This window comes from Anopheles marshallii, chromosome 2 (assembly GCF_943734725.1).
Source record: "Anopheles marshallii chromosome 2, idAnoMarsDA_429_01, whole genome shotgun sequence".
In the NCBI taxonomy this organism is placed as follows: domain Eukaryota; kingdom Metazoa; phylum Arthropoda; class Insecta; order Diptera; family Culicidae; genus Anopheles; species Anopheles marshallii.
This window is the reverse complement of record NC_071326.1, coordinates 9,950,363-9,967,173: the sequence shown is the minus strand read 5'-3', so window position 1 is coordinate 9,967,173 and position 16,811 is coordinate 9,950,363. Positions and strand designations below refer to the sequence as shown.

General features: G+C 46.2%; 2 protein-coding genes across 2 annotated transcripts; both read right to left on the bottom strand.

Moving 5' to 3' along the window:
• Positions 1 to 737: 737 nt before the first annotated feature.
• On the bottom strand, positions 738 to 3,557 carry LOC128710061 (phosphoenolpyruvate carboxykinase [GTP]). The gene is made up of 3 exons (XM_053805100.1): positions 3,529 to 3,557; positions 2,149 to 2,752; positions 738 to 2,057 (listed from the first exon to the last, which is right to left on the bottom strand). Exons 1-3 carry the CDS (start codon positions 3,555 to 3,557, stop codon positions 738 to 740), a joined length of 1,953 nt encoding a protein of 650 aa, XP_053661075.1.
• Positions 3,558 to 14,493: 10,936 nt separating this feature from the next.
• LOC128710045 (protein scribble homolog) lies at positions 14,494 to 15,794 on the bottom strand. The gene is made up of 2 exons (XM_053805085.1): positions 15,766 to 15,794; positions 14,494 to 15,703 (listed from the first exon to the last, which is right to left on the bottom strand). The coding sequence occupies exons 1-2, from the start codon at positions 15,792 to 15,794 to the stop codon at positions 14,494 to 14,496; spliced, it is 1,239 nt and encodes a 412-aa protein (XP_053661060.1).
• Between the last annotated feature and the right edge of the window lie 1,017 nt (positions 15,795 to 16,811).

Here is a 16,811-nt window from a genome sequence, read left to right as displayed (position 1 = left end):
AGATGTGTTACGAATGAGTTCAGATTTCCGTTTGTTCATGTGAAAATACACGCAGTTCATGCTAGGTATACTAAAAAAATCTAGTGTCTTAGTAAGAATAGCCATGGAACACACCCTGTTGAACAATAGAAATTATAAAAAACGCTACCTTTGAAACTACCTCATGGAATAGTTTGGCCCTTTCTCCTTGACACAATTCAATTCTTTATTATCTAGAGGCTGTTGATTATTTAGTCGAAGCGCGCCATTGACCGTGGGACTGATGGTAAACAACAACAGGAATTAATAATCAGCCACATAAGCAATGCTGGATGTTTTGCAGCGAATACCGTTTCCTATAAGCACAGCTCATGTAAGTGAGAAGAAGAAAAAACGTTGTGTTTTATAAATTATTGTTATTTTTTTATTGTTGAATCTCATAGTTTTCGTACATTATTGTTTTGCTCCAGGTTAGCAGATTGGCGGGCCAGTGTTTTCGTAAAACCATGCCCGCTCCAGTTTCTCTTCTTACTCCGTCTATCACAATACTTACTATAGGGGTAGTTACAATATTGCCTTACATTGTTTAATACAAAATATCTACACTTAAAGACTCTTGACTTGCTGCTCGGTCCCTGTCGTACTGCTTGCACGGCCGCGGTCAATAAACCCGGCCAGCGCAGCAGTCTGCCGTAATCTCGTTGTTTCGCTTAAATAGTAGTGGTTGTCTTGGCTTTGTCATTTCATCAGTGCATGGTTTACATCTTCTCAATGCGACTCTTCAGCTGCTCCAGCTCGGTGGCGATCTCCGCCGGTAGGTCCTGAGGTAGCTGGTTGTCGTAGTACTGCTTAACCTCTTCGACTTCCTTCAGCCAGAAGTCCTTCGGAATGGAGAACAGTTCCCGCTCGTTGATCGGACTGCCGAGTCCATCCAGGTTGAGCGAGCCTTCCGTCGGCACACGACCGATCGGTGTATCCCGATAGCAGTCGGCATCGTCAATACGGTGAAGGATCCATTCGAGCACACGGCTGTTCTCGCCGAATCCGGGCCACAGGAACTTGCCGTTGGCATCCTTGCGGAACCAGTTGACGTGGAAAATCTTTGGTGCATGACCTCCGGCAGCGCTGGCACGCTTCTCCATGCTCAGCCAATGTTTCAGGTAGTCTCCAAAGTTGTAGCCGAAGAATGGGCGCATCGCGAACGGATCGTTCATGATGACCTTGGCCTTGTGTTCAGCGGCCGCCGTGCTTTCGCTGCGCATAGACGAGCCGACGAAGACACCGTGCGCCCACGAGTTGGCCTCATACACCAGCGGAACTCCCTGCGGGCGACGTCCACCGAAAAGGATGGCCGAGATCGGGACACCCTCCGAATCTTCCCATGCCGGATCGATGATCGGACACTGGCCGGCAGGAGCACAGAAGCGGGAGTTGGGATGCGCGGCCGGGGTTTTCGATTCACCCAGCTTCCAGGGATTGCCCAACCAGTCGGTGATCTCGACGTCCGGTGACACTTCCTTCTCCATACCTTCCCAGAAGACGCCACCATCGGACGTGGAAGCGACATTCGTGAAGATTGTGTTCTTGTAGATCGTGTCCATGGCGTTGGGGTTCGTTTCGTTCGAGGTACCGGGGGCAACGCCGAAGAATCCGTTCTCCGGATTGATTGCCCGCAGCTGACCCTTGGAGTCAAACTTCATCCAGGCGATGTCATCACCGACGCACTCGATTTTATAGCCGGGCAGGGTCGGGTTCATCATGGCGAGATTCGTTTTGCCACAGGCGGACGGGAACGCGGCCGCAATGTATTTCTTCACACCGTTCGGATCGGTGATGCCAAGGATCAGCATATGCTCCGCCAGCCATCCTTCCCGCTGGGCGATGGTGCTACCGATGCGAAGAGCGAAGCACTTCTTGCCGAGCAGCGAGTTGCCACCGTAACCGGAACCGTACGAGACGATCTCGTTGTTGGCGGGTTTGTGCAGAATGATGGTACGTTCGGGATCGCACGGCCACGATGGCACTGCGGTCTTACCGCTGGCGGGCGTACCAACCGAATGCAAACACCGGATGAAATCCTGGAGTGAGAAAAAGTGGAACGAAAGCCACCGTAAGTACGCTGGAAGATGCCACACTCAGGTGTATAGAGACTGGGAACGCGAAACTTACCGAGTTGTCAGACAGCTTGTCCAGCACCTCCGAACCCATGCGGGTCATGATGCGCATCGAGCAAACGACGTACGCCGAATCGGTGATTTCGATTCCAATCTTGGACAGCGGTGACGAGATCGGACCCATCGAGAAGGGCACCACGAACATCGTGCGTCCCTTCATGCAGCCCGGGAAACGGTTCATGACCGCACGCTCGTAGTCAGCGGGCGAGATCCAGTTGCCCAGACTACCGTTGACGCCCTGTTTCGGCGTTGGGATCGCCTGCTCCTGGCGCTCCGTACAGATGAACGTCTTCGATTCGACACGGGCCACATCGGCCGGGTTGGTCCGGGCCAGCCAGCAGTTGTCGTACTTCGGCAGCGGCTTGATCGTGCCCTGGCTGTGCAGGGTCTTCAGCAGCGTGCTGCATTCACTCTCACTGCCATCCACGATGTGGATCCGTTCCGGCTGGCACATGGCGGCCGATTCCTCCACGAAACGGCGCACCTTGTCCGAGAGCAGCGACACCTCACCATTGACGACCGGGAAGCCACGCAGGTGGTTGTACAGGTTCTTCGGCAGCGTCTTCAGCTTCGGGCTGCATCCCAGGGTGGTCGGGAGCCTGAGCAGGGCGAATAGTTTAACCATCGCGAGGTAGCAAAGTTAAAGCACAGGGGGCAAACGAAAAAAAAAACAACGCGTTAGCGCACACTGTTGCGAGACGTTGGGTAATGTTTCCAGCAGAACAATGCACTGGAACACACTATGCTCATTGGAAGATGCGAGTTGAGGTAGCGGATTTACTGAGAGAGTGCACAGCACTGATGTGATCGAGTAGAAAAGGGCTCGGCTCACAGCTGTAAACGGTTACTGAGCCAGTGCTGGCATCGTGCACCGCTTATATACATATGCTTTCCAGCAGTTATCAGCAGCAGTTGGTACCCTGCCAGCTTACGTAGGCAGAAAAGCAACATCTCACCCTGACGTAGATCGTTAACGGAGCCGATTATCAGCCAGATGAGCGCTGCGTCAAGGATCCTGCGACGGTGACAGAAACAAATGCCGATGGATGTGGAATGTCAAAGTGCAAAGGTTTTTTTTCCTTCCTTCCTTCCTTCCAGATCTAAAGGGCTCGGTCGTATCGCAATACGTTCGATAAGATCGTTCAGCACCCAGAGTACGGAGTTCACAGTCTGAACACTGATAGCTTTATCAGCCGTCTTCCGAGGGCACACCCCCAAACCGTCCAAACAGGCAAGGGATGCAACGGATTCTCGTAAATCCCTTCGGCTCGGGATGACGCTTTTAATTTCGGGGAATGGTTCCACTGAGCATACGAATGTGTTCCAGGGCTGCGTTAGCTAGCGATAGGAAGGCAATCAGTTGGTGGATACTTACGGCGTGTACTGTTCGATGAGCTGAGGCATTTTGTTGATAATTTAGATGTGAAGGTTAACTTCGGGAATGACGATTTTAAAAATTAGGGCTTTAACACACACACACACACAAACACTGGTCAATTGCACACAATTCGATGTTGACTGGCCTGGTTTCAGGGGTAGTACAACGCGTCGGAGTCGTGTGAAAAGGTGCGAAGTAGCTTCGTTTAAACTGGGATTTAGTTGGAAGACCGCACGAAAATGTTGCTTTCGCTTAGTGAAGCGTTGGATTTTAGAAGAATTTTTGTTATTTTTTTTGTTTAAAGATGCACTTCGGCAACTAGAGTGTAAGCACGAGAGTTGGAAAACTAGCTTGTTTTCATCTTCTGTATTGGATTGGTTCTGGTGAACTGATGCTGCTACCTATGGAACCGGACCTTTTTATATTCGCACCATCCGCACAGTCGCTGCCGGTCGGGGTTCGGTCGGAGACGCAACCGGGTAATTTCGGTGGAGGGGTAGATAGCAATCCCACGCGCGCGGGAAAGAGATGCCGGTGAGCGAAAATAGAACCTGCTGCCCCCGGCACCACCTGCCACCTTCCTCGCTGTGCACGGTCTGCACGGCACCCGGCACTTCTCAAGACCTGCGATAAGGGTGCCACGACGCGACGGCACAGTTGTTGGGCCCAAAACTTACCCACCGCATCGGTACGGGTGTGAGCGAGAGCGACCGAGATTGGCTGCAGCTGATTGGCAGAGGGTGGGCCCATACCATGTTCCGTGCACACATACACACACACACCGATGGGTAGGTTGAGCCGAGGATGACGTATGCTGCGCCTGTCCAACCGACCACCCCAACGCCCAGTTCCGGGGCTGATCGACCTGTTGCGCTTGTTTTGATGGGTGACGTCACACACACGCACACACACACACATACGCGCTCTTTTGGGCGAGTGGGGTGGTTATGCTGTCGCCGACTGTCCGCAGCAGGCGGTTGCGTGACACCGTGCTTCGCTTCCCGCGGAAAGTTGCGTTGCGATCTTTCTCCTCTCGAAGCTTCTGCTCTTTGGCCTGCTTGGACTCGTTGCTTCCGCGATGGCGATGGCCTTATCGACTCCAGAACACTCCTCGAGCACGCTGTTTCCATCTGATTGAATCGATGCCTAATGCCGGGTGGGTGAAAGTATCGCATCCGTTGGCGTTTGTCTACAGTTGGCTTCCGAAGAGCCTTCCCAGTCCCGCCGGTATGCCGGCACCGAATGAAAACGTTTTATTGCCTCGTTCAAGGGCAAAGGAAGCGGCATTCGGCAAAAGGGCCAGAATGGAAGGGTCGGACGAAAGAGACCCAGTCCTTGCCCTTCCTTCGATGGAAACCAGCACAATCTTATCCGTAGGAGCGATTGTTGTTGTTTTTCCGTTTCACACGTCTCCCTATTCACTCTAGACACAGTTAGTTTCGCATCACATCCATCCCCTGGAACCGTTTCACAGTGCGATATTTTGGGTGGCGTTGTGAATCAAGTGCCGTTTTGTGGCTGGGTTTAACCGGTTCAATCCACTCCAGAAGGGTGTGTATTCCTATGCTACACTGCCCGTTGACTTCGACGACGGTTCCTCACCGGCTTCTACACTTGATCCTCCAATCGCACTTGGCAATCAAATAACCGGAGGTCTAAAGTCCCGCTAGGGTGTACTGCGTTTTGGCCGGACCGGATTGCTGACAGGCGCACATTTTCCGGCCATACAGTGCGCCTTCTTGGCCTTCCGAGGAGTTCAGGGCTGGAGCCGATTGTTTGGTCTATCGGATGAGTGTTGGTGCTGGGGATTTGCTGTGGAGCGTTCCGTGGGCGTATATTATGATGCAATTCGCGACCAGACGATTTGTTATTGATTTTGAATGTTATGGAACATAGTTTAAGGTGCTTTACTTCACCGATCTGTGGGGAAGCACTTCGCCAACGGGTTGGAGAAAAGGTAATCACGATTCCGTATTAAATAATCATGCAGTTCCATAATCGCATGCATTGTTGTCTGTGGAACGTTGGAAAGGAATATCTCCTTCTTATACTTTGATTCTCGACTTCCAGTGTCGATATTTGTGTGGGTTGTCTGGGACTGGCTGGGATGACTCGTGGGAATATCTGCGATTAGAATTACCAATAGCTGAAGGATCCATTTTATGTATGGGAGGAACAGTTTATCGCAGATTTCTCTAAGTATTTCAGCCTTATGAACTGTATCAGAACATGCTTTAACAATCTTAATGATTACCTCTGCGTGTTCGTAAAATATTAAGTCATTCCTTTGCTTTAAATTGTCATTACAGATGTTTACCCCAAGGTAAAATACCCATAGAAATAGCACAGGTACGGTTTTAACCCGGTTTTAAGTTCCAGCAGTGCGTACCTAAACTCGAACTTAACAAGTCTGATTTCGGTAGCCATTACGCACGGGCACAGTACTTTTCCATTTCTAATGCTATTTAAGAGACCTGCGGTTGGCTGCGACATTTCTAGGCCATCCTCAACAGTGCTACAACTGACACTGATTTTACCGCCATTTCTGAGATGCCACCGGAATGAACAAAGCACAGAACAGGATGGCACGAGACCAAAGGCAACTGTGCAGTACACTCTACGGGTAGGGACAGAAAAAGATGCAGCAATGGACCATGCCGAAGAGTGGAAATTTCCATCCATCATTCTCCTAGATGGCTCGTTCCAGAGGAATAGTTCTTGATGAACGCTGATGTTGTACCTCAATGAAGGTTTAAATGGCTAAAGCATCACGGCTCTACCGCAATCGTGCCGTACTAGTAATGGCTAGTTCGAACCTCTTTTCGGGAGCTCGCTGCCGTTTGTCCATGAAGATTGGTTGAACCTAGTACTGCACCCTTGAAGGAGGTAGTATTATTCAGATGAAACATCATCCAGTGTTGCCTTGATATCAAAATAGATCTATCGCTAAGGTATTTTATATAGCTAATTGAAAAGTAGGTCATTGCTTCCAACGTAGTTTGATTGGAATATTCCGTATAATATACGTATGACAGCTACTCATTAAACAGTTGTAGAGAATTGAAGATCCGTACGATCGTTGTTACCATGTTACCAGTTATATCATGCAATTTTGATTGGATTCTACAACCGTCTTTTCCCGAAAAAAAAGTCTTCCACCATAAACTGAAGCAACCATATTCCATAGCAACACCGATCTACAGACCGAACCAAAACAAAGCTTACCCCCATTGCCCCCGTCGATCGACGGCTAATCGGCGGCTCAACCTCTCGCAGTGGCCCCGAGAAGCGTTGTTGATATCAACAACGGTTTTTGCCGTGCGGTTATCAACCGCCCCGCTACAGGGAAGTTCTGCGCTGGTACGGCGAAGAACTAGGTCTCTCAAAGCAAGGTCTAATTGGGGTTCCCGGTCACCGGCAGGCAGGTTCTTCTTTTCCTGCAACGCGCTTACCCTTCAGCTGGCGGCAGCAGTTTTGGGGAAAAGGAGCAAGTCATTTTGGCGGCTGACCGACTTGACGATAAGGCACCTACGGGATGCGAGAGAAGGTTAGGAACAGTACGGTTCAATCAAAACAAACCCCGCCGACTCCGGCCCAACTTCTTCAACGCACCCCGTACTGATAATAACACCGAGTTCAACAGACCTTTTTGCCGGAACCTTCGGATTTACTGTCCATCCGAAAGAGCTCCCAATTACATTACACCGGGGAGACCCCGGACGAGCCCTCGCGTGGAATGATTTCGCTGTCAGATAGTACGCTTATCGTAAGCCGGACCGTTTCACCATTGCCTGGAACAGGACCTCGGAAACACAAACAACGCTGTGCGTTGGCCTTACTGGGGTTGGAGCAGTGCGATAGTATTTGCAAAAAATAAGACACCGAAGAGGCGCTGTCTTTCGGTTCGGTTAGCAACAGAGTCAAAACAGTCCGGTGCGTTGTTTTGGTTTTTGCTCGCCAACGGACGAACGGCTTCAAAACAAAAATGACATTGACCAGGGAAATGAAACAGGTTCCGGAACTTGTTCTTCGCTGCAGGTTTTTTTGTTTTGTTTTGCGAACGCATCGCCAAGCAGAAGAGTGGTTTCGTCCACAATATTTTGGGAAGAAATTTTTAACGTATCGTGTGCGGCGTAGAGTGAATCACGCCACTCGCCGATTGGTCCATTTGGAACGGAAGATATTTGACGCATTGCGTATTTTTAGGACGAGTTTGTTATGCTATCTGAAGAACCCAATTTTAAGATTCCAATGATCACAATGCGCTTTGGTCAATATTACGATCGATACCACCATCGATCTTGATCGTACTACACGCACCTTGTTCTTCAAGTACTGCACTCTATTAAAACTTGATCCATTTAAAAACCCTTTTTCGTCGCTGTTGTGGTACGGCATAGCAATCATCGTAACTCGTTTTTCGAGTTGCAGTAAACACGGCCAAGCCCAACCTGGCGAACTTCAACATCAACCCACAGTTTGTGGATGTTGGGGGAGAAACAGACCTTGAATATTGGTACCCACCATTGGCATTTGTTACGAATGTTTAAGCAACGATATGTGTCAGAAATAAGGCATCTCAATTACATCGGAAATTGCACACAACTCTAAGCTATGTACCGATCGTCAGTGATCGACTTTCGCTCTTGCGCTCGTTCCGATTTTCATTTTCTTCAAACAAGAGCAACACTGCACAGCTGGTCAATGAAAGGAATAGTGTTGCCGCGTTGTAGAATCGATGGTCCCTATTTGTACCAGATTCTAGCAGTACCGGTTGGACGGGAATCTGTTCCGGATCTAACTGGTTGTAGGCGAACAGGCAAACCCAGCGAGCGAGCGGAACACGGTGTCGATCTGAACTAGGCTTCCCCGAAGCGAACCAACGCTAGCAACTCCGAAGTCGAACTTTGATCCGTCACGGTTACTCTCCATGAAAGAGCGAACGCATTCATAATACGGCCAGCTAGAGCTGGTCTGCCGTGGTGCTGCAACAGTGTGTTAGCAGTGGTTGGATGAAATCTTCCAAGGCCTTGACTTGATCGACAACTCTGGTCAGCGCCGTCCCGTCGTAGCCTCAGATAGATGCAAGTCACAAGCCGTCAACAATGTGTTTACCCCAATCCATTGGAAAGATCGTTCGGGAGGAAGTTGTGGAAGAAGCGACAAAGAACTCCGCACGAACACGGTGGGAAGGAAGGCAGCGTTCGCTTATCATGCACACACCGAGTAATAACAGAGAAGCGTGTCAAGTGCCGAACAACTGTCAGCCGGGGACAGGCCCCTCGTGAAAACCGCGCCCCGTTGCACGATCGGCAGCTGCCAACAGATCACACGACGACCTGCTTAGTCGGGGTGGCGCGTTGTGTACGCACACCAGGCCCGTCAGCTCGCGTTGTTGGCGATGAGGGAGCGCTAGGTGATAAGGGAAGCGCTGATGCTCAGCGACGGTGAAGCAAAACAACGGATCGATTCGCTCACTGTTGCCAGGCGCGCTAAATTGATGCTCGAAATCGCAAAAGGCCAGGCGCGACGATTGTGCGAGTCGTTCGTACGGTTGTCGGTGTGCCGGTGGTTGATTGGTTCGCGAACCAGCTGATAGGGGTTCGCGCAAGTATGTGGCAGCGTTAAAGGGGTGGAAGTCTGGTGGGGACATGGGTTGGAGGAGGACTTGAAAAACATAAAATACTGAACGTTCTGTGCGCTTGGCGTTGGAGGCTTGTCTCGCTGGCAACGACACGTGATTGGTCCATTTGGTCAGGGTCGAATCTTTCCCTTGGCTGACGCAAGCTACCGGTTGTGTTCGTCAGCTTCCAAATGTGGTCCGCTCTTCGTCGAGACCACCCCCCCTCCACCCTTGCAAAACCCCCTGTTCGATGGGGCCACTCCGTTCGCTGACAAAAATACGAACGCTTTAAGCGTTTGCGTTCGTCGATCTTTCCGCCGTACCGGCGGCAAAACAGACAAGGCAGGGTGTTGTTGAACGGAATGCCGGTTTGTTATTGTTTTGGTACAATTTTGCTTAATGATGAGAAATGAATGGGACCGAGCCAATGGGAAGGAGAAAATAAAAACACATAGAATCTTCTATCAAGCCGTGTTGCGTGTTGTAGATTGGATCGGAATCACATGACAACTGTGGTATGGTTAGCTCATTTGTACGACAACATGTTGACTATGTGCGAATGTTGTTGTTCGTGCGTTTCCTCGGTTTATTAGTGCGTTCGAGCTGAAGATACGGACGTCAACGGTTGAGCCTGGGCTGCATATGATGCTTACATTACGCGATACTTTTGTTACGCGCGGTAAACTTTAAGAAACAAAAACATTTCCTATTGTTTCTATGATTTCTGAGCAGGAAAAAAGAGTACGGATTTTATTGATATTGTGATCGAGACCAAGAAGTATCCGTATTATGGTGATTGAGACCAAGAAGTATCCCTAGTATTGATGATTTCTCACCAATCATACTTGAAGGGAAATGGCAATTTCTAGCATTAATTCCATATTTTTTAGTTCGTATTGCGTTCAGCAAGTCAAATTGAGAAAAACAAAAATGAAATAACCTGTTTACCTCGACTTGTGTCATCGAGGAGTTCCCACAAACCCAAGGCACAGAAACCCTGCCAACTGCAAGTTGTTGTCGCGTGCGAAACGAAAACATTGCTGCCCCCAACGCTTCCACAACCAACGGGTAAAATGGGTTTTGTTTGAAAAAAAGGGGGATCGCCGATTATTTCGAAAGCAGATCACCCGGCAGCAGTAAACAACGTACGTCTAGATCGTGCAACTATCGGGTTATCGACAACAGTTTGTTTACCAGCAGTTAGCCAGGCCGGAGTGCCTCCATTAGTGTGTTGTTTTCCGATCATTTAATGATGTTATCATTCTTCAATTTTGTTTTTGAAGCAAAAAAGAAGATGCCCCCCCCCACTTGCATACCGTTTGGCTTCTCGTTTCACAATTACAGTTCCTTCGAGTTAGTTCCAATGTGATCCCTGCACTTGATCCCGGAATTTACCCTCCGGCGTATAGTAGGACAGGGTGGGGCCTGCGATGAGTTTGTTTACTGCAATCGGCCCTTTATCGGTAGGCATGGAATGCATAATACAGCGCGTGGAAGCACCAGTTGTGTATTTAAAGGTTTAACTTAGGCTAGAAACTGTGCACACTTCAGACACGCTCGGAGGAAACCCCTTCAACAAATATACGGGCAAGGGTACGTCAACGACTTAAGTAGCAATTGAACCTGTTGTATTACGAATCGATTTACCGGCATGATAATATGTAACACTTCAAAGGTAATTCGTGATGCTAACGGAAGATCCGGGCAGGTCATCTGGAGTGTGTGCACATTGAGTCACACGATTTATATTTACTATATTCTTACAAACAGCTGTTGGCACTTACACCGCAAGCTTGAGAGAGCAGGACACTCCTTTGCGTGGAATGCAATATGGAATGGAATGATCCAAACTAGACTAGAAATAACAATTGTGATTCAAATCAAGATGATGGAACAGATTAAATGTTGGAGTCCAGAAATACGAGTACGGAGTACGAGCATTGTAAGGAGCTCAGTGCTACATTGAGATCGTGTGAAAGATAAGAGTTGTTTCGCTTTTAAAAAATGACTAATTCTATAGTGTTTAAGCTTATTATCCTTATAATTTCAGTATTGCCGTAACCAACAAAATACTTAGATACTTAAATTACGGATCTTTTAAACGCTCGGCTCCAAAATAGCTATAATGAGCTTTTATTAGTTATAATTATATTATTAGTTATATTAGTACCCATTGAGAAATATATTTAAGCTACATTAATTTTTATTTTATCTCATATTTTTACTTATTTTTTTAATATCAACTATAAAAGCTATACTCTATCCTTTGGATTTGGAAGGAGGCAGTAGGATTGAACGCGTCGTTGAGACCGTCCAGATGGGAATTAAACGCAGGAAGGGCTCATTATTAAGTCATACGTTATGGTTTTACTACGGCATCGCGGCTCCTAGATGGCAATCTATGAGCATCTATATTTAGAAACAAAATACAATCAATAATCAATACCCGATCGTCGGATTTTCCGTACCACTTGATCCAGCCTCTGAAAACCGTTCAGAAGCATGTGTTTGCTTCAATCGCACACTGGTGGTACGGTAACAAGTACAGCCTAGTGAAGCTGCTACGGTTTGCGTCATAAACGATGGAGGATTCGCCTTCCGGTTACTTTCCCTTTCGCATGGAAACGATTGATCAAGAAAAAAAATGAATGCTGTCCAGCAACATCGTACCATCGACGTCATTTGGTGCAGTCAACGCCGTCACCGCAAACTAAATGCTAGATTATGTCCCCTGACGTATGAAGCATTGCGCATTTGTAATGATAAAGAAGGTTGATTGTAAAAATACAAGTGTTTAGCTGTACGCAAATTATGCTCGTATCAGCACAATGACGTTCGTCAAGTATGCTTCGCTAGGCCCTCATGGCCTGCTGGGTTCATGGACTTTGGGCAAAAACCAAATAAAAGTTGAAGACAAAACACCGAATGAATAGGAGCTTGGTATTGTTATTTTTACCAAAAATTTACGTGTGCAAATCATTAATTCCGTAGTGTTGTAGAGCAAGAGTCGTCATAGCAAGAGTCGTTGGTTCTATCAATAGCCCGGAAGCGATGGTACTGATGAGACTACGACTAACCCAAAGTCCAAAAATAAAACTTTGATCCTTATACCACTTGACCAGTTTACAGCCTCTAGTCGAACACCCCACAACAACAAATTCATTGAATAGGTACAATCGAGCCTGTGTATTTATGAGGAACTTCGTACATGCGCGTATAGTAAAGCAATAGATAAATACAAAGTGTACCATTGGCTAAGATCTGCTTCGTGTGCCTGCTTATCGCGATTACTGGAGCAAATTGTTTTCCGGCCGGCAATAAGGCTTATCGTTTTTTTTATCACCATTCAATTGCATTCTTGTTTTGCTTCGGCTTGCAATTTACCTGTTTTTTCCACCATCGCGATTGTGCGGTTGGCAGGATGCGATAGTGTCACCCAGAGCAGAGTGGGTGTGTGCTAGGCAAGCGTATACGGACGTCCATCACGAAAAGAAATCGAAGATGTCGTCATCCATGATCGGTAGGGCCGATAGGAGGGTGATATTGGTGAAGATATTTCGCAATGCCTGTCTTTTGATAGCGACACGGGCAACTTTTACAACACGACGAAATGCAGGAAACAAGTTGATAAGTAATTTCGGTCACAATTGTTTACGTTCATGTTAGATTGAATTACTTTCGGAAAAATAAAATTAAAAAAACAAATGTGTTTCCTTTCTAAAAGAACGGCAAATTTAATAACTTCATTCTTTCCAATATTCTGCAATCCCTTGCAAAACATCCACGCGAAGAGTGGGTAGCAATAAATGGACAGGATTTCATACCGTTCAAAACAATTTCCACCAGGCCCGGCATGCATGCTGATTGATTAGTTTCGTTCCACTTGAATAGGTGTCCTTGCGCCCACGCCACCCTGGGGCAAAACCGTTGGCCATTTGTTTTGTTTCTATCACGTGAAATGTGGAACGCCGTTTTTACTCGCAGATAAAATCGCCACACCACGGTTCCACCGCGATCGGCGAACCATCCGATCGATAACTGCACCGTTCATGACATTTTTGTGAAGCTGTACAAAATCGATAAAAAAGCGGGATGTGTATGTGTGGTATCGGTGACAAAGATTAAAAATCGCTGCTTTCCACCGAACCAACCGAGTTCGAAACAATGGTGGTGCTTGGGTGTATTTATTTTCCTTTTCTTCCCACAGCTATTTGCCGGTCATCACCCATCCGAAGGGGAACAAGTCGCATTGCAATGGACCGCATTGGTGTGTCCGTTTCGAGGACAACGGTGCTCGTTAGCGGACAATCTAGGGCCGGGGACGTACCGTACCGTGCAGGAGATGGATGGATTGTCAAATGACGTGGCGCTTATATCGTGGAAAACCATTAAACCTTAATGATACTCGCTACCGCAGCTGGGCTCGTGCTTACGAGGTTAAGAGTAGTTGCAGATGATTGGTGAACTTTATTGAAAAGCATCCGCGGTTACCAGTTTTTGACCCAATCGAAAATGAATATCATATTTTGTGTGATACTTTCCACACGTTCGTGTGCGCCGAGCAAGATGAACTTCGTTCCGTCGGTGGCAATATTTTACTCTGCTGGCCGATTGTGTGCCAATTGACCTGTATATCATGGATGATAATTTGCCCATTGCTGATAGGAGATGCTTCAAACTGCACTGGCCACAATTAGAAGGCAATTAAGGAGCGAACAACGGTCAGGAAGGAACGGGCGGTTTTTGAGATTCAGAAAAATTTCATTTGTTTATGTATTTTTTTATATTAACTTTTCCTATGGTTTTAGATGGAACGAGAAAAGATGGAACGTAATTGAAATTTGATTTGAGCTGAAAACAGACGTATCACAATGTGAGAGCATTTTTATATTTTTCTTCTTGTGTTGTGCTTTCTACTGACTGTGAATTAGGCACTGTGACAACCGTGCCTATTATTAGGCAAACTTCTCTTTATTGCTATCATTACAAAATATCATTTTTTGAATAATTTGATACTAATGAAATGGGCTACTATGTTTTGAAATGCTCGCTCATCGTTAGACGTACAACTGCATATCAAATTAGATATTCACACCGATTACTAAAAGTTTACCGATACAAAGAGCGATCAAATGATCACGAGAAATTAACAACGGAATCGTTAACCAACGATATTCTTCAATAATTAGACACAAGGTAACATTAGTAACATAAAATGAAAAGTAAAACAAATAAATGTAGAAGCACGTGTTTTCTTTTCGTGTTTACAGTCAATGAAATCCAGAAATAACATGCCTAGATCTCTTGGGGTTGTTGTGCCGCTAAAGAAGAAATTGTTTTCACGTGCTTTGGTAGTAACATTTACTGCTCATTCGTTCTGCCGGGTAGTCCCACGAGCAATCCATTGGATTACCTAGCATGATAAGCTTCTTGATGTGCTTTGAAGTGGCAGTTATGTTAAAGCTAGAAATGAAATTATATGCTGCATTCACTTCTAACGCTTCTACCGGAACAAACAGCAAATTCAGCGCTGTAATGTTGTTGCGATCAACATATATTTTCTTTAGCTTCATCGGAAAGTCGGAGCTGTTGAGCGTGATGGAACGAATTGTGTTGTGGGTTAGCAAAATTAGCTCCAAGTTGTCCATCCAAACCAAATCACGAAATTCGATCGACGAGATACGATTTTTTTCCATATCCAGCTTCTTAAGGCTTTTCAGATTGTCCAAACACGCGGGTAACGCTGTAAGTTGGTTTAAATTTAGCAAAAGCACGGTAAGGAACGGAATTCTCCATTGACACAGAGAGAAAGCTTTCAGCTTGTTATCGGAGACGTCTAACTCTTGCAGCATGTCGGAAGCAAACGTTCCTGTTAGCAATCGAATTAAGTTATCATTTAATCGCAACTCACCGAGCTGCACAAATGGTCGAAAATGGTTCATGCTTACTGTTTTTAATAGATTGTTTGACAAAATCAACTTTTTCAGCGAATCATACACTTTACACACTCGTCGACAGCTGTTCACCACGCCGCGTATTTTGTTCGCATTGAAATCCAAAACTTTCAACAGCGGTATATCACAAAACAATGCCAAATCGAGCTTTCGAATCGCAGAATTGGAAATTTCAAAAGTGCTCAAGCCAATCCCTCTGTGTACGGTTGGCGGTATGGTCACGATTTTGCTGTACGAAACGGACAACAAACGCAGGTGATGGTTTGTCTCAAAATGGATACTCTTTAAAGACGTCGATTTTGCATAAAACGTTACTACCGTGGACTCAGCAGAAATGCATAGTCGTGCAAGCGTCTCTGATTGTTGTATGATAACATTTCGACCACTATCTCCCACACGATTTAGCAGCGCTGTGTCGAGATGCTCCATCTGCACTCGTTCAAACACAACAAAGTAAATGTTTTTCGCGACATATTGAAGTACGAACAAGTCGTCGACAGTTTTCACATCGCTGATGATACACTTTAGGGTGTTTAAACACAGCAAGTGAGTTGCACTGAATAGGGCTGCTGCGTTTATTAGAAGAAATAGTAAGCTGTAAGGAATTTATCAAAAAATTTAATTTTACTTCAATGAAGATATTGCAGTGATACTTACCGTACACTGATAAGAACCAACAGATCCATAGAGAAGTTGCAGTGTAGCTTTTAGCACTAAAAGTCTATGATCAAAGCCTTTTAATGGTAGGTAATAAACTAAACTCCTATCGACTTTATCGAGCAGTCCGTTGGGGTTCGTGCAACTTATTGTTAGTTCGGTGAGGTTTTATTTAATGGACATTTGATGCCCATAACTGCTTACTACAATGGCGATTTGTTACAATAACTAATCATCTCTTGGTACCATCAGCCTCTATTCGTATCACATTTGGTTTGTGTTGGGTGTAGCTTAATCGTAGCACATGCTAGTTATTCACTAATACTTTTGGTTCTGACTAAAGTTGGTATCATCGTACGAAACGATCATGTTTTGATAAATATTCATGGAAAATTGTTATTCTAGCGACTCTCACGCCAAGCTCACTGCGTCACTCAACCAAAGTGGGGTGAAAATTAATTACTTGCGATAAGTATGTTTCAACTTCGTTTGTTTTGGTTGCACTTCAAGTTGTTACTGTTTTGGACGTTTTGCCTTGCCTTATTGCCATAGATGCACTGTACAGCGGACGGGCTCATCTTTAGGAAGATGCTCCATGCTTAAAAAAGTAAGATTTTCGAGTAAAGCCCTCTACTTTATCCGTTGTTGATGCTTCAATTTTGCGCCACTCCCATCAACTGCATTGTATGGCGGGTGAGCTGTTCTTGGGAATAGCGGGAAACTTGAAAGTGTACTTTGCGTTCCTTTGCGATAGAGTATTCTTTCTCGAATTTCACTTTGTACCGCCTTTGCCTCAATTTATCATGACTTTAAATGCTTGTGAGGTTTATTATATTACAATTTATCAGAAATACAACTCTAAGCATAATTAGGTTTCAGAGGTCTTTAAAAAACCCTACTAACCCCGATAACCAAACATTCCAATGCGGTATTGATTTGAACGAAAATAAAAGCAAATTCCTTGAAAACCACCAAATCTGTTGTCATCACATATCTGGGTGGTTGCTGACACTGCCAGGGTAAAACGTTGCATTCCATGGAAACGA